The following is a 23,110-nucleotide window of genomic DNA, read 5'->3' as shown; positions in this document are numbered from 1 at the left end:
GGCATTAGTCCTAGCCGCATAGCACGGGTTTAGCGTACGCTAAAAAGCTGCGTGCGCTAACGCGGCTTCGTAAAAGGAGCCCCTAGTGGAAGTGCTGCCGTTCACATAGCTAGGTCAGTCTGGCAGGCTGCGTGTGCCATGCGCTGACCAGTTAGTATTGACAAAGTGCTGGAAAGGACACAGGAGTTTGTGCAAGAGCGTTGCTGTTTGAGGGTGTTTGGGTTATTGTGGGGCCTTGTATTAGAAATGGGAAAGAGGGGTACATTGGAGGAAGATGATGAAATCAGTGGTGGAGAAGGAGTACTATTTATATGTTCTTTGATGTTGTAGAAAAACGTGCAAGAATTCTTTGTGCCTCTTAAACCGGTGGCGATCAGGATAGTGAGAAACACCCATGGAAACAAGACAGGTGAGTTGGACTAATTCTGGAACTTTTAAGGTGAGAGATTTTTGGTTCAAAATATGCAGACCATTGGTCTGACACAATATAGTTATTGCTATATTCTTGTTTCAAATCTATACTTAGTTTGCCCCCCCTATACCTGATCTCCCATTTTAAATTGGGTTGTTCCACCAGGCCTACACGCAGAATACATATGTTTAGCCACCCTACAATAAAAACCCACTGATACAAAAGATTCCTTGACAGAACTCTTGCTTTCCAAGCAAGTCAACAGAACGGCAACATCATCAAACACTCCTCATCCTATCTCAACTTCAGAAAATTAGTCAAAACCAACCTGTCTAACTGATTTGTAACCAAGATCTCTTAAAGCCTTATCCCTGTATTCTACTTACATGTACTCGATGCTCCTACATTGTGACTTTTACTCTGTCTCTATCCCTCCCTACAAATACTCATGTATTCAAAGACTTCATTGTTATTTTTTCACTGACTGTCTAGCTCTTCTTATTGTAAACCGCCTCAAACTACTATGGCTTTGGCAGCATATAGAAATAAAATAATTATTATTATTATAGTCCTTCATAGGTCATATTATCACGTACTGCATTTTATTAGCTTTTCCTCTAAAACTTTGTACAGACACAACTACTTGTTTATTACAGAGAAGGTCTGTTTAAAAATTTGCTCTCTCCAGCTTTTCTTATGGTTTAACTGTCTGGTCGCTGCATGGGCCACAAGTAAGGCTGAGCAGAGCAGCACCTTTTCATAAATCACTAATGATTATTCTAGAACAGGTAGGCAATTCCGGTCCTCGAGAACCGGAGCCAGGTCAGGTTTTCAGGATCTCCACCATGAATATGTATGAGATGGATTTGCATGCACTGTCTCCTTGAGATGCAAATCTATCTCATGCATATTTATTGTGGATATCCTGAAAACTTGAAACGCCTGTGGCTCTCGAGGACCGGAATTGCCTGCTCCTCTTCTAGAACATAAGCACTATTGATTTACACATGTATGGTTTATGGTTTATTGCGCTTTATATAATGCCTTTTACAACAGTAACAAAGCGGTTAACAATATATTCTTTAGCACTCTCCAGACCAGTAGAGGTTAACTTTACGAATGGGTATATATCTAATCATGACCAGCAGGTGGAGACTGAAAACAAAAACTTTGGGACAGTATATCCTAGCCCCTCCTCTCTATTTCCCTCAGTCTTCTTTCAGTCTCCAGCAGGTGTTGAGTGATCTGTACCCATCTCCCTTGGTAGGGCTGTTGGAATTTGTTTAGGGGGTTTATTGTCCCTGTTTTTAGCCGGACGGAGCTTGGGCGGACTCTGTTTGGGGGTTCGTCCGACCTCGGGGGTGTCAAACCCGGCGGGTCACGAGCGGGGTCCCTCCCCCCACTTCCTCCACCTCCCCACATTTTTTTAGAGGAGCCTCAGCAGTAAGCCTTGCCCCCTAAATCAAGCAAGGCATATTGCTTTGAGAGCCTGTGGAGTCTGTTCTGTAAAAAAAAAATAAAAAAAAAAATCCTGAGGTAGTGCTGGTCTGGAGGGTTGTATCCCTTTAAGAAAACTGTATTTTACTGTATTTTTTCAACTAACCGGCACTTTTTTGCAGCTAGGTCGCGTATGGAGCAATGAGCACTTCTAAAGGGAAAAAGTGCTCATTGTGCTCCAGACGCGAGGCACTCGCGGCCGGCCTGTGCAAGCGGTGTTCAGGCCGGTGCGGTGGAGGAGCTCCGTCGGCAGCGGCTGCAGGCGCCCAGAGCTCCCCGCCGATGGTGCCTCGCGAGTCGGCAGGGAACGGTGGGGAAGCCCGGTCTTCTCCGTCCGCCCACGGAGGGATTCCCCAAACCGCCGACGGTCGGGTTTTAGAGGATTCCCTCTCAGCTGATTTTTTGACAGCTGATGCCGGCTTGCCTGCTTTAGCGGCTGAGACTATTCAGGTCTCTCAGCCGCTTCAGGCTATGGAGGGAGCTTTTTTGGCGGGAAAACCGCCATCTTCTCTGTCTGGCCCCTCCATTTTGTCTTCCACCTCAGGTGACCTTCCCCCTGTTTTGACTATGCAGGGGCAAGGTTCTGCTGGGTCCCCTGCTGTGGCAGGGAGTCCCTTGGGACCCTCGGGGGGTTTTTCTCCTGAATTTTTCTTTTCTTTATGCAGAGCCTATTTTCAGGCGGCTGGGGGTCCCGGTTGCGCCCAGGGGGTTTCGGGGGGTGGGTTTTCCTCCGCGCTCCCTGCGGCTTTGCCTCTTTCGTCTGGCGTGACGTCCCCTCCGCCGCCTCCCTTGTCCAAGCGTCCGCGGGTGTCGTGGGACGAGAATTTGTGGTCGGAGGAACGGGTCGGTCTGGAGGAGGACCTGGACCCTTCTGAGGAGTTCCAGGACTCTCTGGAGGGGACGGAAGCTGGCGGCGGGTTGTCGGATTTCCCGTTCTCCAGTGACGAGGCGTCCGTGGTGCGCCTTTTTCAGAAAGATGAGCTGCCTGACCTTATTCAACAGGTTTCTTCGGTTTTGCGTTTTGAGGACGCGCCGCCGGAGACTCCGCGTGTGGGGGACCCCCTGTTACGGGGGATCCGTTCCGTTTCCCGCTCTTTTCCTATGCATCAGGATATTCGGGATATTATTCTGGAGCAGTGGAAAACGCCGGAGACGCCGTTTCGGCTGGCGCGCAGCATGGCGCGCCTGTATCCCATTCCTGAAGGGGATCGGGCTACGTTAGCTTCGCCAGTCGTGGATGCGGTGGTCTCGGCAATTTCCAAGCGGCATACCGTGCCTGTTGAGGGCGGTTCTGCCTTGCGGGACTCTGAGGAGCGCAAATTGGAGAGCATCCTTAAGCAAAATTTTCAGGTCTCTGCCTTTGGGGTCCAGGCGGCTATTTGTGGGGGACTGGTCGCTCGCGCCGTGTTTCGGTGGGCGGAGCGGGTCTTGGATCGAGAGTCTGATGACTGGTCTCTGGTGGATCAGGAGGTAGCGAAGATTGAGATGGCGGCCTCATTCCTCTCAGATGCTCTATATGACTTGGTCCGGATCTCGGCTAAGTCTATGGCTTTTGGCGTGGCCGCAAGGCGTGTGTTGTGGCTGCGCGCTTGGGCGGCGGATGCTGCGTCCAAAGCTAAGCTTACTAAATTTCCCTTTCGGGGGTCGTTTTTGTTTGGAGAGGACTTGGATAAGTTGATTCAGACTCTGTCGGACTCGAAAGTTCCCCGTCTGCCGGAGGACCGTGCCCGCCCGGCGTCTCGGGGGGGTGCGGCCCGGGGGCGTTTGCGGGACTTTCGCAAGTATCGCCCTGGGCGTGGGGCTGCTTCTTTCCAGTCTCCGGGATTTTCCCGGGGTCGGTTCTTCCAGCGCATGCAGCCCTTTCGGGGGGCCCGTCGGGGGGCAGGGAATCCCTCCGCCGGTTCCCCCGCTTCCCGTCCTGCACAATGACGCCTTGCCGGCGCCCCCTTTGGTTCCGGTGGGGGCCCGGCTGCGCGAATTTTTCCCCAAATGGGCCGAGATCACGTCCGATCAGTGGGTCCTGGAGGTGGTGCGGGACGGTTATGCCCTGGAGTTCGCCCGCTCTCTGCCGGATTTTTTCCTCGCTTCTCCATGTCAGACTCCGGGGAAGACGCAGGCTTTTCGCCAGACCCTTCAGCGCTTGCTAGATCTCAGGGCAGTTGTTCCGGTGCCCCCTCCGGAGTGGGGCACGGGCAGGTACTCCATTTACTTTGTGGTGCCCAAGAAGGAGGGGACCTTTCGGCCCATCCTCGATTTGAAAGGGGTCAACAGGGCTCTCAAGATTCCCTCTTTCCGTATGGAAACTCTGCGGTCGGTCATTCTGGCGGTTCAGCAGGGGGAGTTTCTCACTTCTCTCGATCTGACGGAGGCCTACTTGCATGTTCCCATTCGGGCCTCTCATCAGCGTTTCCTGCGCTTTGCGATCTTGGGTCGGCACTTTCAGTTCTGTGCGCTTCCCTTTGGGCTGGCCACGGCTCCTCGGACGTTCACCAAGGTGATGGTGGTCGTCGCGGCAGCCTTGCGGTCGGAGGGCATCCTGGTACACCCCTACCTGGACGACTGGTTAATTCGGGCAAAGTCGTTGCAGGAAAGCTCCCGGGTTACTGCTCGGGTGGTGGAGTTTCTCCGGTCGCTGGGCTGGGTGGTCAACCTTTCCAAGAGTCGGTTGGTCCCGGCTCAGCGTCTGGAGTACCTAGGGGTGCTGTTCGACACCTCCTTGGGGAAGGTCTTCCTCCCAGAGGGCCGGGTGAGCAAATTGCAATCTCAGATTCGCCTGCTTTTGGCGTCCCGGTGTCCTCGGGCGCGAGATTTCCTCCAGGTCTTGGGGTCGATGGCGGCGTCCCTGGACGTGGTGAGGTGGGCGCGGGCCCACATGCGTCCTCTCCAGTATGCTCTGCTCCGGAGGTGGTCTCCCCAGAGGCACGGGATGGATGTTCCGGTCCCCCTGCGAGGCTTGGCGCGCTGCAGTCTGCGTTGGTGGCTCCAGACCCCTCACCTCGTTCAGGGGGTGGGTCTGGATCTCCCGCAGTGGACGGTGCTCCTGACGGATGCGAGTCTCCTGGGTTGGGGGGCTCAGTGTTTGGGTCACTCAGCTCAGGGCACCTGGTCCGCGGAGGAGGCCGCCTGGTCGATCAACGTGTTGGAGACCAGAGCGGTCCGTCTGGCGCTGTTGGCTTTCCACTCCCTGTTGCTGGGCAAGTCGGTCAGAGTACTGTCGGACAATGCCACGGCGGTGGCTTATGTCAATCGTCAGGGGGGCACCAAGAGCACTCAGGTGGCGCAGGAGGCGGCTCTGCTCATGGTTTGGGCGGAATCCCATCTGCTGGACCTCTCGGCCTCTCATATAGCCGGAGTAGAAAATGTTCAGGCAGACTTCCTCAGTCGTCACTTCCTAGATCCAGGAGAGTGGTGTCTCGGCGCCGAGGCGTTTCAGTTGATAGTGCAGGCTTGGGGGCAGCCCCTGATGGACCTGATGGCCACGGGTGGCAACGCCAAAGTGCCCCGCTTCTTCAGTCGTCGCAGGGACGGTCTGGCCGAGGGTCTGGATGCTCTGGTCCAGCAGTGGCCAACGGAGGGGCTGTTGTATGTGTTCCCTCCTTGGCCGCTGGTGGGCAGAGTGCTTCTTCGCATTGTTCACCATCCGGGTTTGGTGGTGCTGGTGGCACCGGATTGGCCTCTCCGTCCGTGGTATGCGGATCTGGTGAGGCACCTGGTAGCGGATCCTCTTCCTCTGCCTCTCTCGGACGACCTTCTGATGCAGGGTCCCATTCCCATGTTCGACCCGTCTCCCTTCTGTCTTACGGCGTGGCTCTTGAAAGGGGTCGCCTTAGCAAGAAGGGATATTCAGACAAGGTGATCTCTACACTGTTGGGGTCCCGGAGGCTTTCTACCTCTCGGGCTTATGTGCGGGTTTGGCGTCTCTTTGAGGAATGGTGTCGGGCGCGGGGAGTGACCTCTTTTCGCGCTTCTCTGCCTAACATTCTGGAGTTCTTGCAGGATGGCCTGGATAGAGGCCTGGCTTGGTCTTCTCTCCGGGTTCATCTTGCGGCCCTGTCGGCCTTTCGGGGGTTGGTGTCAGGTCAGCGTTTATCGGCTCTTCCTGATGTGATTCGGTTTTTGCGGGCGGCCAAGTTGCTTAGGCCTCCCCTACGGCCCTCGGTTCCCTCTTGGGATCTTAATCTGGTTCTCTCTGTTTTGGTGCGTCCGCCTTTCGAGCCCTTGGACGACTGTTCTTTGAAGGACCTTACTTTGAAGGCGGTCTTTTTGGTGGCCATTACTTCTGCTAGGCGTGTTTCTGAGCTGCAGGCTTTCTCTTGTAGGGCTCCCTTCTTGGAGTTTTCTAGGGAGCGGGTCGTCTTGCGGCCTGTTCCTTCCTTTCTGCCGAAGGTTGTTTCTCCTTTTCATGTCAATCAATCGGTGGTTCTCCCGGTCTTGGGTGGTCGGGAGGGCTCTTCTGAGCAACGGCAGCTGCGCAAGTTGGATGTCGGTCGGGTCCTTCGCTCTTATGTGCAGCGGACCCAGGAATTCCGGAAGTCCGATCATCTCTTTGTCCTCCTGGCGGGTCCTCGTCGGGGAGCGGGCGCTTCTAAGGCTACTATTGCGCGCTGGATCAAGGAGACGATTGCTTCCGCTTATCTTCTGAAACAGCAGCCTGTTCCGGAGTTTCTCAAGGCTCATTCCACTCGGGGTCAGGCGGCTTCTTGGGCTGAGTCGTCGCTCGTGCCTCCAGTGGATATTTGTAAGGCTGCGGTTTGGTCCTCTTTGCATTCCTTTGTTCGTCATTATCGGGTTGATGTGCAGGCGCGTCGGGACGCGGTGTTCGGTGAGCGTGTACTGGTATCGGCCCTTCGGGGGTCCCGCCCGTGAGAGGGACTGCTTTGGTACGTCCCATTCGTAAAGTTAACCTCTACTGGTCTGGAGAGTGCTAAAGAAGGAGAAATTAGGTTCTTACCTGCTAATTTACTTTCTTTTAGCTTCTCCAGACCAGTAGAGGTCCCCACCCTGTCTGTCTGTTGTTGTTGTTGGGGCTGTTGCGCGGGCAGTTTTTGGTTTTTGCTGCGGGTTCTAGTATTTTTCTAGGGCCGGGGAGAATTGAAGAACAGCGGCTGTGGCTCGGCTGGCTTAGCTGGCGAGCTGTGGGGACATTCTTCCTTCGGGAATTTCTCCTCTGCATTTTCCAACAGCATTTTGGGTATGTTATTTGTTACTCCTTTCGGAGTATTGTTTTTTCTCTCTGTTGTTTTCCAGTTCTTGGTTCTGCTTGGCTATTCGGCAGACTGAGGGAAATAGAGAGGAGGGGCTAGGATATACTGTCCCAAAGTTTTTGTTTTCAGTCTCCACCTGCTGGTCATGATTAGATATATACCCATTCGTAAAGTTAACCTCTACTGGTCTGGAGAAGCTAAAAGAAAGTAAATTAGCAGGTAAGAACCTAATTTCTCCATCTCTTACGTCAGCGCAGGAGTTATCCATCTATTGTCGCAAACTATGCAGAAGGATGTCAATCACATCTTTCAGTTCCTCCCCTCATCTAGTGGAGTATAGTGCCCTCTTCAGTTTTTCCTTTTGCTAGCAAATTGAGGAGGTGTGTTCTGCTCTGCTTGGTTTTCATTTCTTATTTTCAGACATTGTTTGCTTTTTTTGCATGTCTTCGGTGCTAGGAGGTCCCCATTCTTGGGGTCTACTCCGCTTGGGAGAGGATGCAGATTCGCAAGGGCAGGCTGTTGCTTGCAGAGCAACCCTAGTTATACCTGTGGAGCCAGCCTGCTTTCTGATCCATTGAGGCTTGGGGTATGTTACCCTGGGAGCTCGTTCTCCTGCTGATTTATCAGAGGCTTGAGCGCAGGCTGTGGGTTACTGTGTAACAACCCTTTGGGTATCAGGGAGCTAGTCATGTTGTGCGGCTCCCTGGGGCTGGAGTACTCATAAAAACATAAGAATAGCCTTACTGGGCCGGATCAATTGTCCATCAAGCCCAGTAGCCTGTTCTCACAGTGGCCAATCCAAGTCACTAATACCTGGCCAAAACCCAAGGAGTAGCAATACTCCATGCTACCGATCCAGGGCAAGCAGTGGCTTCCTCCATGTCTTTCTCAATAACAGACTATGGACTTTTCCTCCAGGAACTTGTCCAAACCTTTCTTAAAACCAGCTACGCTATCCGCTCTTACCAGATCCTCTGGCAATGCGTTCCAGACCTTAACTATTCTCTGAGTTAATTTTTTTTTCTCCTATTGGTTTTAAAAGTATTTCCCTGTAACTTCATCGAGTGTCCCCTAGTCTTTGTAATTTCTGAAGGAGCGAAAAATCGATCCACTTGTACCCGTTCTAGTCCACTCAGGATTTTGTAGACTTCAATCCTATCTCTCCTCTGCCGTCTCTTTTCCAAGCTAAAGAACCCTAACCTTTTAAGTCTTTCCTCATACGAGAGGAGTTCCATCCCCTTTACCATCTTGGTCGCTCTTCTTTGAACCTTTTCTAATGCTACTATATCTTTCTTGAGATAAGGAGACCAGAATTGAACGCAATACTCCAGTTGAGGTTACACCATGGAATGATACAGGTGCATTATAACGCTCTTAGTCTTGTTAACCATCCCTTTTTTAATAATTCCTAGCATCCTGTTTGTTCTTTTGGCCACTGCTGCACATTGGGTGGGAGGTTTCATTGTATTGTCCGTTCTGACTGAGTGGAAAACTGTCCAGCAGGAATTTAAGGCAGAAAAGTCCTTTCGTTCAGGCAGTTGCAGCAAAGCTGACTCAGACAGGCACAACAGAAACCAGTGAGTATAGCCCATTATTCCTTATGGGTAAAAATGATGGTGGTGGGAGGAATCTAAGATAAAGTCAAATTTAAGGGTTTTGAGGGCCAGGGTTAGGTTCTCTATCTTAACAGCCCCTTTCCCTGAATTTTTAAAAAGCTTCAGTAAAGCCCCCAAGGACCTATTTTGGCACAATTCTCTGGCAGTGGCCATAATGGATTTTAAACTATATTTTTCTAAAGCCTCCATCTGCCTCAGAAACCCTTGTTTTTGTTAAAGATCACCAAAGATGGAATCCTCATGCCAGTCTGCCCCTGTATCATGCCTGGTTTGTGCACTTTTAAAGGCAGCGGAGTGGCGATGTGCAGCGGGACATGTGAGGAATGGGTGGAAGCTTTGGGCTCAGCCTCCTTTGAGTCCTCCAGGACTGGGGAACCCCATAGTGTCCACATAGCAGAAAAATAATCCCACTCGGAAGCGGCAGAGAAACTCCAGTCAAAAGTCCTGGAGGGGTCCTTAGGTCTACCTATTCAGGGATTTGCCCCAGAGTTTGTGAATCTCTAGTGGAAAGCTTATTTCACAGACCCTGGAAGCTCTACACTGCCTGTGGGCTTGCCAGCATGAGATCAGGGAGTGTTTCCTTCCCTGAGGGGTTTCCGCCGCAGGGCAAGCTATCTCCAAGAATCAGTGACCAGTCCCAGACAGTTCCTTCTGAAGAGCTCAATAGAGTGGCTACTTAGGTTACTCTCCATACTTTTACATAGTTATATAGAATAGACTTGGCTTCTCAAGAGGATGCCGCTTTTGAGTCCTCGGTTTTAAGGCAGGCTCATCTAAGTGTCATTGTAGACAATATGATGAAACCTTCTGCCCAATGTATGGTGGCGGCCAAAAAAGCAAACAAGATGCTAGGCATTATTAAAAAAGGGATGGTTAACAAGACTAAGAATATTATAATGCCTCTGTATCGCTCCATGGTGTGACCTCACCTGGAGTATTGTGTTCAATTCTGGTGTCCTTATCTCAAGAAAGATATAGTAGCATTAGGAAAGGTTCAAAGAAGAGCAACCAAGATGATAAAGGGACTGGAACTCCTCTGGTATGAGGAAAGACTGAAAAGGTTAGGGCTCTTTAGCTTGGAAAAGAGAAGGCTGAGGAGAGATATGATTGAAGTCTACAAAATCCTGAGTGTAATAGAATGGGTACAAATGGATCTTACACTGTGTCAATGGGTACAAAAGACTAGGAGTTACTCGATGAAGTTACAGGGAAATAATTTTAAAACCAATAGTAGGAAATATTTTTCACCCAGAGAATAGTTAAGCTCTGGAACGCATTGCCAGAGGTTGTGGTAAGAGCAGATAGCACAGCTGGTTTTAAGAAGGGTTTGGACAATTTCTTGGAGGAAAAGTCCATAGTCTGTTATTGAGAAAGACATAGGGGAAGCTACTGCTTACACTGGATCGGTACCATGGAATGTTGCTATTCTTTGGGTTTGGCCAGGTACTAGTGACCTGGATTGGCCACCATGAGAATGGGCTACTGGACTTGATGGACCGTTGGTCTGACCCAGTAAGACTATTCTAATATGTTCGTATGTTCGTATGGGTTTCCAAGTAAGAAGAAATTCCTATGAAAAACAATGAGTGTGTTGTGCCTCAGGGCTCTTTATATATTAGTTCTTGTTGTACACAGCAGGTTGGTACCTTGATACAGCTAAGTTGCAAGTTCATGTTAATTGTTGTTGGGGAGTTTTCATAAGTTACAGAGCAGAACAGAAATGTATGATATCTCTGGGTAGTTCGTGCTCCTCCACTTTTCTTCTGTTTCAGTGGAGCTTGATTGCTTTGGTACAAACTGAAGAGGGAACGATACTCCATGAGATGAGGGGAGGAGTTGAAAGATGTGATTGACATCCCTCTGCAGAGTTCATGACTCTATAGTTCTAAGAGTTTGTGTGACTGTGGATAACATCTAAGGTACCGACTCCTGTGTATGATTAACAGAAGATTTACTAAGTAACCTAAACTTTCAGTATGTCAAGAAATGGAAAGGAACGAGTCTAAAGCCAGAAGTCAAACTGAATGCTGCACTCTGCATAATATGAATATATTTTGTGCATGCTTGTGTTGCTGCAACTGCCATCTTGCTTGATGTTTTCCAATGACGTTTTGGTGTGGGATGGAGGCGGATGAGGCCTTACAAGCAGGTTCACAGTTAATGACTAACAAGAAGGAGAGTGACTTCCAAATGGTTCTCTTGAGTGTCTCTTACTGGTTTTAATGTTTCAAATCCGTTGTGATGGATCTGAAACATCTTTTTACAATGAGTTAGAATCTCATCTGTACATAATGCTTTTATAAGAATCACTGAAATGTTTTCTTGTATTTGTTATACTTGATTTAACAAATTAACAAAGCCATTCTTGCAGAGACTGCATTAGCACTCACAAGGCTAACCTCCCCTTGCTTGGTGTGCTGAGCTAATCCTTCTTTGTACAGTTTTTCACCCTTCTTATCTTTTTTTCTTTCTGTCTTTTAGGCTATGTCTTTGTTGATTTTAAGAGTGAAGAGGAGGTACTGAAAGCACTGAAAAGAAATAATGATTACATAGGTGGGTAATGGTGCCTTTTAAAATGTATGGAGATATGATAAGTCTGATGGATCTGTTCTGTACACTTCCCCCTCCGTATTCACAGGGGTTCGGGACAGAGACGGCCCGCGAATATGAAAAAAACATGAATAATATTCGGGCCGGTTCTGCCCCTAACCCTCGCTTTCCCCGGCTATTTTAAGCCCTGAAAGCCCCCCCCTTTAAGCCTTACCTGGTGGTCTAGCGGGTTTTCAGGCAGGAGCGATCTTCCCACGCTCCTGCCCCGTGGGGATTGCTCACAGGAAATGGCTGCCTTGAGCTCCCATAATCTCTCGAGCCATTTCCTGTGAGCGATCTGCACGGGGCAGGAGCATGGGACGATCGCTCCTGCCTGAAAACCCGCTAGACCACCAGGTAAGGCTTAAGGGGGAGCTTACAGGGCTTAAAATAGTCCAAAAAAATGAAAGTGATTTTTTTCATTTAAAACCGCGAATAAGCGAATCCGTAGATACGGAATTTGCGAATATGGAGGGGGAAGTGTGCACTCAGATCCTGCCATCCTTTAGCTCTGGCATTGCCCTGAGGTATGTTGGGAACTATTGGTGAGCTTCAGTTGTAAATGGTTCTCAGCTCAGTCCTTGGGACACAGCCAACCTTTGATGGATGCATCTACAGTGAATCTGTATGAGAGAGAGTTGCATACGCTGGTTATCCTGAAAACTTAATTGGCTGCCTATGAAGTGGAGGAATAACTAGTGTTTTAGAACAGGTAGCTGAGAACCAAAGAAATTAAGGTTCAAATCTCAAGCCACCTCCAGAGAGACTGAATGGAACCAACTGGTCAGAGCATCAGCCTCACAAATGCACTTTAGAAAACTCTTCTCGAAGTTCAACAATCCGCCCTAGGACTCCTAGGTTATGTCCTCCATTATTATCACTCCTTCCATGCTAAGTCGTAGCTCAATCACATTGGTCATCTCTACCTCGTTGTAACCCTTCTCTCTGTAAAGATCGGTTTTACTGTGTTTCCCTAAAAATAAGATGGTATCTTGCATTAATTTTGGGTCCAAAAAATGCACTGGGACTTATTTTCGGGGGATGTCTTATTTTTTTCATGTACAATGATCATCTCTCCCTTCTCTCCTCCACCCCAATTCTTCCTCTTTCCTTTCTTCCCCCCATGTGCAGCATCTTTCCTCCCCCTCACCCATCCCCCTGCACAGCATCTTTCTTTCCCTCTCTCCCATCCCCCCGTGCAGTAGAACCCCACCGCCCCTCTTGCCCATCCCTTTGCACCACATCCTTCTATCCCTCCCACCCATCCTCGTGTGCAACATCCCTCCCTCCCATCCCCCCAAGCAGAACCCCGCTGACCTTCCCACCGCGAGACCGACATGCCTCCGCTCCAAACTGCAGCAGTGGCAGCACTCTGAACAGGCCGCTTCACGGCCTTCCCCGCGAGGGCCTTCTCTCTGCCTCAGATTCTCATGGTGTCCAATGTAGCGTCTTGTAAAGTGAGTGTTCACAAAAAGTGATTATTTAAGGGTTTAGCAATAGTAAATCAAAGTAGCAATATGGTTTTTAGTAGTAGGAAAAGCCATCAGAGGAGAAAGATGAGATAAACATCACTCATGTTAGGTGCCCCAAGTTCCTTGGTGCCATCTTTGTTTCCCTCCCTCCCCCCAAATGCTTGTTCCAAGGGAAGCTAAGTACTGCCCCTCCATCTTCTGTTCAGATGTTTGATACACAAAAGTGTGCTGTTCTTTCTACAGTGCATGCACAAAGTGGTTGGCCGGTACACAAATTGATGAACTTGAGCACGATGTACACAGAACATGGCTGCCTTTTATTTGCTTAGGATATTGAAATACCTGAGAGGTTCATACAGTGAAAGCAAGGGAAATGCCAGTAGGAAAATAGATCTCTCCAAATTGGAAATGAACAGAGTGTAGCGGCAGCAACGACAAGAGAACCACCTAAATAAATGCCAATGACTCGACGATGCTTCAATAAATAAATAAATAAGTTTATCCCAGGACAAGCAGGCAGCTATTCTTGACTGATGGGTGACGGCACCGACGGAGCCCCGGTACGGACAATTTTAGAGTGATTGCACTCTAAGAACTTAGAAAGTTCTGGTAGGCCGCACCGCGCACGCGCGAGTGCCTTCCCGCCCGACAGAGGCGCGCGGTCCCCAGTTTCTTAGTTTCCGCGGAGCTAAGAAGACGCGTCTCTCTCAACGGCTGTTGTGAGAGGATTTTTTGTGAACTTCCCGCTCGCGTAAACTTTTTGAGGAATATTATTTCCTTTCCTTTTTTCTTTATTTTCTTTCTTAAAAAAAAAAAAAAAAAAACTTTTTGTTTTTTTGCCTGTTTTTCGGCCTTGCCCCGGCGGGGCCTTTAGCCACCATCGAGGCCTCGGCCTTCGATTTGGCTGAAGCCGTTTTTACATTCATGCCCCCCCAACCCGGCTTCAAAAAGTGCCAGCGGTGTGCACGACCAATTTCACTAACTGATCCTCATAATTGGTGTCTCCAGTGTCTTGGTCCCGACCATCGAGCGTCAACCTGCACCCGCTGTGCAACTTTAAAAAAGAGAACTCTCAAAAATCGAGAGATTCAACAAAAATTATTGTTTGGTGCCGAGATGTCTGATTCTACACCGGCACCGACATCGGCACCGGCGCAGTCGGCACCCACATCATCGACACCACGCGATACCGCGGCGGTGTCGACTCCAGGTAAGCCGGCTAAGAAGCCTTCCCCGTTGGAGCGTCCTCCGGTCTCGATGGCAGCGAGTCCAATTCTGTCGACCTCGAGGCGCCCACGGAAGCGCTCCGCTCCAATAGAGGTGAGCCCCTCGACATCGGGGTCCTCATCCTCGGAGCGTAGAGCGGCACCGAAGGTACCATTAAAGAAAAAGACGGTACCGGTGCCTTCCCTTGAGGAGCGTATAGCTGCTGTTCTAAAGGAACAACTTAAAGAACAGCTACAGCACCTCCTACCTCCAGCCCTGGCATCGAATTTGCCGGTACCAGTCCGGTCTGAGCCACCGGTACCGATAGTGGACCGTCCTATTTTATCGACGTCCACTCTATCGGTACCGGTACAGTCGGTTTCCTCGGTCTCCATGCCGATTCTGGCGCCGGAGCCGAGAGCTCACCATCAAGCTGTACAAACTTCGGCTCCGGTGCGTACTGTAGCATCTCCCGGTACCGAATCGGGCAGGTCAGGGAAGTCTCTTCACAAGTCCCGGCATTTAGAGCCTTCCACTCCAGAGTCTCGAGACCGGAGTTCTCAGGTTCGAGACCCTGACTTATGGGGTGACTCGGAGGATCCTCTTCTTTCGGAGGGAGAATGCTCTTCTGGTGATGAGGACCCGTCTCTTTTAGAAGCCTCCTCTAAACCAGATGTATCTTCCTTTTCTTCATTTTTGAAGGAAATGTGTAATTCTCTCTCCATTCCTTTGGAGGCTGAGTCAAAGAAATCCAAGGCTTTCCTTGATGCCTTGGACTTTGACCAGCCTCCAAAGGAATACCTTAAACTCCCTCTCCATGATATATTGAGAGAGACGTTTTATAAAAATCTGGAATCTCCTTTAACTATTCCTGGAGCGCCTAAAAAGTTGGATTCCTTGTATAAAGTCATTCCTATTCCTGGGTTTGACAAGCCCCAATTAGCTCATGAGTCCCTTTTGGTTGAGTCCACTTTGAAAAAGTCCAAAGGGGCTAGTGTATATGCCTCAGTCCCTCCTGGCAGAGAGGGCAAATCTATGGACAAGTTTGGTAAAAGGCTATACCAAAATGCTATGTTAGCAAATCGATCAGGAAATTATGCATTCCATTTCTCTTTTTATCTTAAGCACTTAATACAAAATATCACTGCTTTTGAGAAATATCTTCCTGATAGGAAAAAGTCTGCTTTTCACCACACTTGTTCATCTCTTTTACAGCTTCGAAAATTCATGGTAAGATCTATCTATGATACTTTCGAGCTGACCTCCAGAGCCACGGCCATCTCAGTGGCCATGCGAAGGCTAGCCTGGCTTCGTGTTTCAGAACTGGACGTTAATCACCAGGATAGGCTAGCCAATACACCTTGCTTAGGGGATGAGCTGTTTGGAGATTCCATGGACTCCACTACCCAGAAATTATCAGCTCATGAGACCAGATGGGACACGCTTCTTAAAACTAAGAAGCCTCCACCAACTAGGCCCTTTCGTCCACAATCAACCTACCAACGTAGATTTGTGGCTCGCCCTCTGCCTCAAACTGCTCAACAACCTAGGCGTCAGAGGCAACAGCGTCCAGCTGCTAGACAACCTCAGCAACAACAGCAGGTAAAATCTACTCCTGCACAAAAGTCTACTCAACCCTTTTGACTTGGTTCTCCAGAACATAGCCAGTCTTCTCCCTTCTACTCAACTTCCACAGCCTATAGGAGGACGTCTTTCTTATTTCATAAGCCGTTGGGAACTTATCACGTCAGATCAGTGGGTTCTGAACATCATCCACCACGGCTACTCTCTCAACTTTCAAACTCTACCTCCTCCAAGTCAACCAAAGGAGTCTGCTTCGCACAATCAGTCTTTCCTTCTTCTCCAGGAGGTTCAATCCCTTCTCCTTTTGAACGCCATAGAGGAGGTTCCTCTAGATCAAAATGGACAGGGATTCTACTCCCGTTACTTTTTAGTCCCCAAAAAAACAGGAGATCTCAGACCAATTCTAGATCTCCGCGATCTCAACAAATGTTTGGTCAAAGAAAAGTTCAAAATGCTCTCTCTAGCCACTCTTTATCCTCTTCTAAATCAAGGCGACTGGCTATGTTCTCTCGATCTCAAAGAAGCATACACTCATATACCGGTCAATCTGGCCTCCAGACAATACCTACGCTTCATGATCAATCGTTGTCATTACCAATACAAGGTGCTACCCTTCGGTCTTGCCTCCTCTCCGAGAGTATTCACCAAATGTCTGATTGTGGTGGCTGCCTTCCTGCGATCTCACCACTTTCAGGTCTTTCCTTACCTGGACGATTGGTTGATAAAGGCCAATTCATCTCAGACTGTTCTCCTGGCCACCAACCAAACCATCAGGTTTCTTCAACTTCTGGGGTTCGAGATCAATCTACCCAAATCTCATCTCATCCCCACTCAGAGACTTCAATTCATAGGAGCTGTCTTGGACACAATCCTCATGAGAGCGTTCCTGCCGTCCAATCGTCTTCAAACGCTTCACTCTCTATGTCAGCAGGTGCTTCCACAGCGTTCCATCACAGCAAAGCAAATGATGATTCTCTTGGGTCACATGGCCTCCACAGTTCATGTCACGCCTCTTGCACGTCTTCACCTGCGCACTCCTCAATGGACACTAGCTACCCAGTGGTCCCAAGCGACGGATCCTTGCTCACGTCACATATCTGTGACATCATCTCTTCGTCAGTCTCTACAATGGTGGTTGGTATCCTCAAATCTGTCCAGAGGTCTGCTGTTCCATCAACCTCCTCATCAACTAGTCATCACCACCGATGCCTCCCCTTATGCATGGGGAGCTCATTTGAACGAGTTCCAAACTCAAGGTCTTTGGACTGCCCAGGAAAAGAAGCGTCACATCAATTTCCTGGAACTCAGAGCGATGTTTTATGCCCTCAAGGCCTTCCAACATCTTCTTTTTCCTCAAGTTGTCCTGTTGTGCACAGACAATCAAGTTGCGATGTACTACATCAACAAACAGGGTGGGACGGGCTCTCGCCTCTTATGCCAGGAAGCCCAAAAGATCTGGACTTGGGCCATAAATCACCATCTATTCCTGAAAGCTATTTACATTCAGGGAGAGGAGAATTCCTTAGCGGACAAGCTCAGCAGAGTTCTCCAACCTCACGAATGGACAATCGATCCGGTAACTCTACAATCCATCTTCGCTCAATGGGGCACCCCTCAGATAGACCTCTTTGCAGCTCCGCACAATCATCAGCTGCCCCTATTCTGCTCCAGACTCTACTCACCTCACCGTCTGGCAGCGGATGCTTTTCTCCTCGATTGGTCCAATCTGTTCCTGTACGCTTTCCCTCCTCTGCCTCTCATGTTGAGAACATTATTCAAGCTCAAGAGGGATCAAGCAACCATGATTCTGATTGCTCCGAGGTGGCCCAGGCAACATTGGTTCTCCCTTCTACTTCAACTCAGTTCCAGGGAACCTTTTCTTCTGCCTCTGTATCCTTCTCTGCTTACTCAGCATCAGGAAACCCTTCTACATCCCAACCTCCAGTCTCTGCACCTGACAGCTTGGTATCTCTCGGGCTGACATCTCATGATACTCTTTTATCTCAGCCTGTTCGTTCCATTCTGAATGCCTCCAGGAAACCGGCCACTCTTCAATGTTACCATCAGAAGTGGACACGGTTTTCTTCATGGTGTTTTCTCCATCATTATGATCCCACTTCCTTTGCAGTGGAGACATTGTTGGATTATCTCCTTTCTTTGTCAGACTCTGGCCTCAAGTCCACTTCAATCAGAGTCCATCTTAGTGCTATAGCAGCTTTTCATGAGCCAGTCCATGGAAAACTCCTCTCAGCTCATCCCTTAGTGTCCAGGTTCATGCGGGGTCTTTTTAATGTGAAACCACCTCTTAAAGCCCCTCCTGTTATCTGGGATCTTAATGTAGTTCTTTCCGCTTTAATGAAGCCTCCATTTGAACCCTTGGCTACTGCTTCTTTCAAGTTTCTCACTTGGAAGGTGCTTTTTCTTATTGCTCTTACCTCTGCCAGGAGGGTCAGTGAGCTCCATGCACTAGTGTCGGATCCACCTTTTACAGTCTTTCATCATGACAAGGTGGTTCTGCGTACTCATCCAAAGTTTCTCCCGAAGGTTGTCTCTGAATTCCATCTCAACCAATCCATTGTTCTGCCTGTCTTTTTTCCAAAACCTCACTCTCATTCTGGTGAACAGGCTTTACATACTTTGGACTGTAAGAGGGCTCTGGCTTACTATTTAGACCGTACTAAGCCTCACAGATCATTCCCTCAACTCTTTCTGTCCTTTGATCCAAATAAATTGGGACGTCCTGTTTCGAAACGTACGTTGTCTAATTGGCTAGCAGCGTGCATTTCATTCTGTTATGCTCAGACCGGACTGACACTGGAAGGTTCTGTCACAGCCCATAAAGTCCGAGCTATGGCAGCATCTGTAGCTTTCCTCCGATCCACGCCCATTGAGGAAATCTGCAAAGCTGCCACTTGGTCCTCAGTTCATACTTTTACATCTCATTATTGTCTGGACACATTTTCCAGACGGGATGGACACTTCGGCCAATCTGTTTTGCAAAATTTGTTTTCCTAATGGCCAACCTTCCCTCCATCCCTCTTTTATTAGCTTGGAGGTCACCCATCAGTCAAGAATAGCTGCCTGCTTGTCCTGGGATAAAGCACAGTTACTTACCGTAACAGGTGTTATCCAGGGACAGCAGGCAGATATTCTTGCGTCCCTCCCTCCTCCCCGGGTTGGCTTCTTAGCTGGCTTATCATAACTGGGGACCGCGCGCCTCTGTCGGGCGGGAAGGCACTCGCGCGTGCGCGGTGCGGCCTACCAGAACTTTCTAAGTTCTTAGAGTGCAATCACTCTAAAATTGTCCGTACCGGGGCTCCGTCGGTGCCGTCACCCATCAGTCAAGAATATCTGCCTGCTGTCCCTGGATAACACCTGTTACGGTAAGTAACTGTGCTATTTGAATGGTGGGGTGGACCCTCAGTTGACACAACTTCACAACGGGGGGGGGGGGGGGGGGCAAGAAAGTTGTCACAAAACGAAACCCAGAAGGGTAACCTATGCTACATCCCCAGGTCCTAACCCACCAAGTCAAAGTGCAAAAATAATAAGGTAAGTCAAAAATCGTTACTGTCACTAGACTCAAACAGCGACTAACTCAATAAAACAGTCACTGCCGAAGCAGAGCAAAATCAGGACCAAAACGATACTTATCTTCAGGTAAAGTAAATGTCCCGGACACCGAGAAACGCTGAGCCTTAAAGTTCAACGGACTCCTCAGGAATCAAGAGCGGCTTAACCAGGCTGTTTAAGCCGCTCTTGGTTCCTGAGCGTTTCTTGGTGTCCAGGACATTTACTTTACTGGATACCCGACGATAAGTACCGTTTTGGTCCTGATTTTGCTCTGCTTCAACAGTGACTGTTTTATTAAGTTAGTCGCTGTTTGAGTCTAGCGACAGTAACGATTTTTGACTTACCTTATTATTTTTGCACTTTGACTTGGTGGGTTAGGACCCGGGGATGTAGCACAGGTTACCCTTCTGGGTTTCATTTTGTGACAACTTTCTTGGTCCCCCTTTGTGAAGTTGTGTCAACTGAGGGTCCACCCCACCATTCAAATACTTATTTATTTATTGAAGCATCGTCGAGTCATTGGTATTTATTTAGGTGGTTCTCTTGTCGTTGCTGCCTCTACATTTTGTTAATTTCCACTTTGCAGAGATTTATTTTCCTATGATTAGTCATTTCTCCTATTGGGTTATTTTTTGATATAGAATAGAAAAAAAGTGACGGACCAAAGGAATAGAATATGAGGCAGAAGGGTGGATTCAGGAGTAGCGACAAGTGTGCTCTATACAGGTATATTCTGTAGAGATGGAAGGGGCGAAACTGGCAGTCAAGTTTCAAGTTCATTAGAGTCCTGATATACCCCTTTTATAGTCAAAGCGGTTTCCAATTTATACAAAGAATTAAAAAGTTTAAAATATAAAATAAAGGGAACAGATTCACAGTTACAATACAGATGCAACATAATACAGGCGAGATGGGGAGGATACATTGCAACACCATGGGGTGTGCACAGAGATCCTCACCAGTTAGGAAATAAGGTAGAGATCTTTATCTGTTGTTTGCTTTTATGTTTTAAAGGTGATCGATATACTCATGTTAGAGTTCAATGCACTATTTGGCTCCATCCAATCTGAGGTTGTAAATAGGGAATATTGTGTGAACATAAGAATTGCCGCTGCTGGGTCAGACCAGTGGTCCATCATGCCCAACAGTCCGCTCACGCGGCGGCCCTTAGGTCAAAGACCAGTCTTGCCCTTCCTGTGTACGTTGTCAATCCCTGGAGGGTGTTTTCCCCTACGACAGACTCCGGAAGAGCGTTCCAGTTTTCTACCACTCTCTGGTTGAAGAAGAACTTCCTTACGTTTGTACGCAATCTATCCCCTTTCAACTTTAAAGAGTGTCCTCTCGTTCTCCCTACCTTGGAGAGGGTGAACCAACCTGTCTTTAACTACTTTGTCTTGAATTCCTGGAGGGTGTTTCCCCCTATAACAGCTTCCATAAGAGCGTTCCAGTTTTCTACCACTCTCTGGGTGAAGAAGAACTTCCTTATGCTTGTACGGACTCATTCCCCTTTTAACTTCAGAGAGTGCCCTCTCGTTCTCTCTACCTTGGAGAGGGTGAACAACCTGTCTTTATCTACTTTGTCTTGAATCCCTGGAGGGTGTTTTCCCCTACGACAGACTCCGGAAGAGCATTCCAGTTTTTTACCACTCTCTGGGTGAAGAAGAACTTCCAGACGTTAGTGTTTCTGCCAAGAGCAGGAAATTGTTTGATATCTTAATCACAATTACCCAGAAGTTAATCCTTTCCAATTGGAAAACCTCGCATCTTCTTAATACCAGTGTATGGTGGAATTCAATTCTTTTTCACCAGAGATACGAAATGGCGACAGCAGAAAAACTTGGAACATGTAGAACAGTTTACGAATATTGGTCCCTTTTATCTACATTGTATGGTCTTTCCCCAACACAACAAAATTAACCTTGCAGTCCTTATGGGACACACTGAATTCTTCTCTTTATGAAGTGGTGTGTAATCTTTTTTTTTTCTTTTATATGCACTGTGCTTCCATATTTTGTATTATTTATTGTAATATTATCTTGTACTATATGTATTTATGTTCAAATAAGTTACTGAAATATGTTGTTGTATTTCTGATCTTTAAGTTTTCTCAACTTTGGAATAATCTTCCATTTCTTTTAAGGAGTTCCGGCTCACTTCAATTTTTTCACAAATTTTTAAAACTACTTTATTTGCTAAACATTTTGAAAATTATTTTCCCAAAATTTAGTCTTATTTTTTTATGGTTTTTATTTGTTAAATTAATTATTGTAAACCGAGTCGAGCTTTCTCAGAATGATGACTCAGTATATAAAGCCAAGCCTTAGATTAGATTAGATTAGATTAGATATATTTTACAAGATTCAATTATACCTTTTGGTGGAGTTCAGTACATTATATGTATAAGATGGAAAGAGTTCTTGCTTTACAGAATGGGAATTATGATAGGTTTAGAAAGATATGGGGGCCATTGATTGAATATTCAAATGATTAGATACCTTTAAATACTTGGAATTTTATAATAAGAAGGGATATAATACATATATGAATGAATTTTATTGATATAGGGAGGGCTGGGAAGATGGGATGGGAGGGTAATTTAAAGTATTTAAGATTTATGGTTAAGAATGTACAAGTGATTTTGTATAGTATAAGATATCATATTGTATACTTGTTAATTGAAGTGAAAATGAATAAAGAATTAAAAAAAAAAAAAAAGATTAGATATATTTTTCAATAAAATATCTTGGGAGGGAAAAAAAAGACATTCCTGTAAGAATTATTTTTAGAGAGGGTAGAACATGGATCGGTTCTAGAACTGAATCGAGATCTATGAGATCATAAACAATGAGGAGCCAGGGATGACTTTTTCCGGCAGTTTCTTGATGCTCTTGGGACTCCCCCTCCCTCCTTCTTTTTCTTCAGAGGCCTTGATCCTATTGGAGTTTCCAACTTCTGTCTTGTGTGTCATAGGTGGCCGTTATATTGAGGTGTTTCGAGACGAGCGTGTGCCAGTGAAAACGCCAGCCCAAAAAAGTGAAACCAGGCCCTGGCAAGGGCGGGAGAAGGCAACTGATGAGGAAGAGGAGGATCTTGCCGACTCAGGGAGGCTATTTGTGAGGAACTTGCCCTACACCTGCTCCGAGGAGGATCTTGAGAAAATATTCTCCAAATATGGTAGGCCATGAACTGGGTAATGATTAAGAGAGCTGAAGTAAAGTATCTTAGTGGTATAGGAATGTGGATTTGGTTAATGCTAATATTCTGTAACTTATGTGCGCATTTGGCGTGTAAATGTAGCTGCTAAGTTATAGAAGAAGGGCGTAAGCTCTTGGCACAGGCAAAGTGTAGCCACATGAATTATCTCATAAGGCTCATCAGTGATGTATTTAATATAATTATTCTTGCAATCAACCGATCCCTCTTATATTTTGTATAGAGTACAGTCGTGTTTTACAGTTTAATCCCTTCAGAAACGTTCACTCGGCTACTTCTGGGGAGAAGGACTTGAAGTACATTTCTTATTCCTGGACTGAACAAATCCTTCCTGAAGAGAGAACACACAGTATTCTTAGTAATAATAATAATAACTGTGTAACCATCGAGTATATTGTAGAGAGCTGCACGGGAACGGGGATGACGGGAATCCCAAAGACCTGCGGGGATCCCGCGGGTTCCCCCTTCGGGTCGCGGGGATCCCATGGGGACGCCCCTAGAGTCACGGGGATCCTGTAGGGACGCCTCCGAGGGTCGCGGGGTTGGATGCGCGGCTCGTCTTCTCCCTACCTGCCCTGCTGCAGCACACAGCCAATCGGAATGGAAGTCTTCCACGATGTCAGCGCTGACGTCAGAGGGAGGGCTTAAGCAAAGCCCTCCCTCCCTCCGACGTCATAGAAACATAGAAGATGACGGCAGAAAAGGGCTACAGCTCATCAAGTCTGCCCCCTCTGCTTACCCACC

At 47.8% G+C, this 23,110-nt stretch overlaps 1 protein-coding gene across 2 annotated transcripts in view; it reads left to right on the top strand.

Moving 5' to 3' along the window:
- The window catches only part of RBM19 (RNA binding motif protein 19), a 285,015-nt gene that overhangs the window by 46,671 nt on the left and 215,234 nt on the right, over positions 1-23,110 (top strand). For both annotated transcript variants that reach the window (XM_033955717.1, XM_033955718.1), the window contains exons 8-10: positions 331-409; positions 11,211-11,282; positions 22,124-22,327. In XM_033955717.1, the coding sequence (XP_033811608.1) occupies positions 331-409; positions 11,211-11,282; positions 22,124-22,327 (355 nt within the window). The remainder of the gene's footprint in view (positions 1-330; positions 410-11,210; positions 11,283-22,123; positions 22,328-23,110) is intronic.

Source organism: Geotrypetes seraphini, chromosome 8 (genome assembly GCF_902459505.1).
Source record: "Geotrypetes seraphini chromosome 8, aGeoSer1.1, whole genome shotgun sequence".
Lineage (NCBI taxonomy): Eukaryota > Metazoa > Chordata > Amphibia > Gymnophiona > Dermophiidae > Geotrypetes > Geotrypetes seraphini.
The sequence above is the reverse complement of the archived record's forward strand: the minus strand, read 5'-3'. Positions and strand labels throughout refer to the sequence as shown.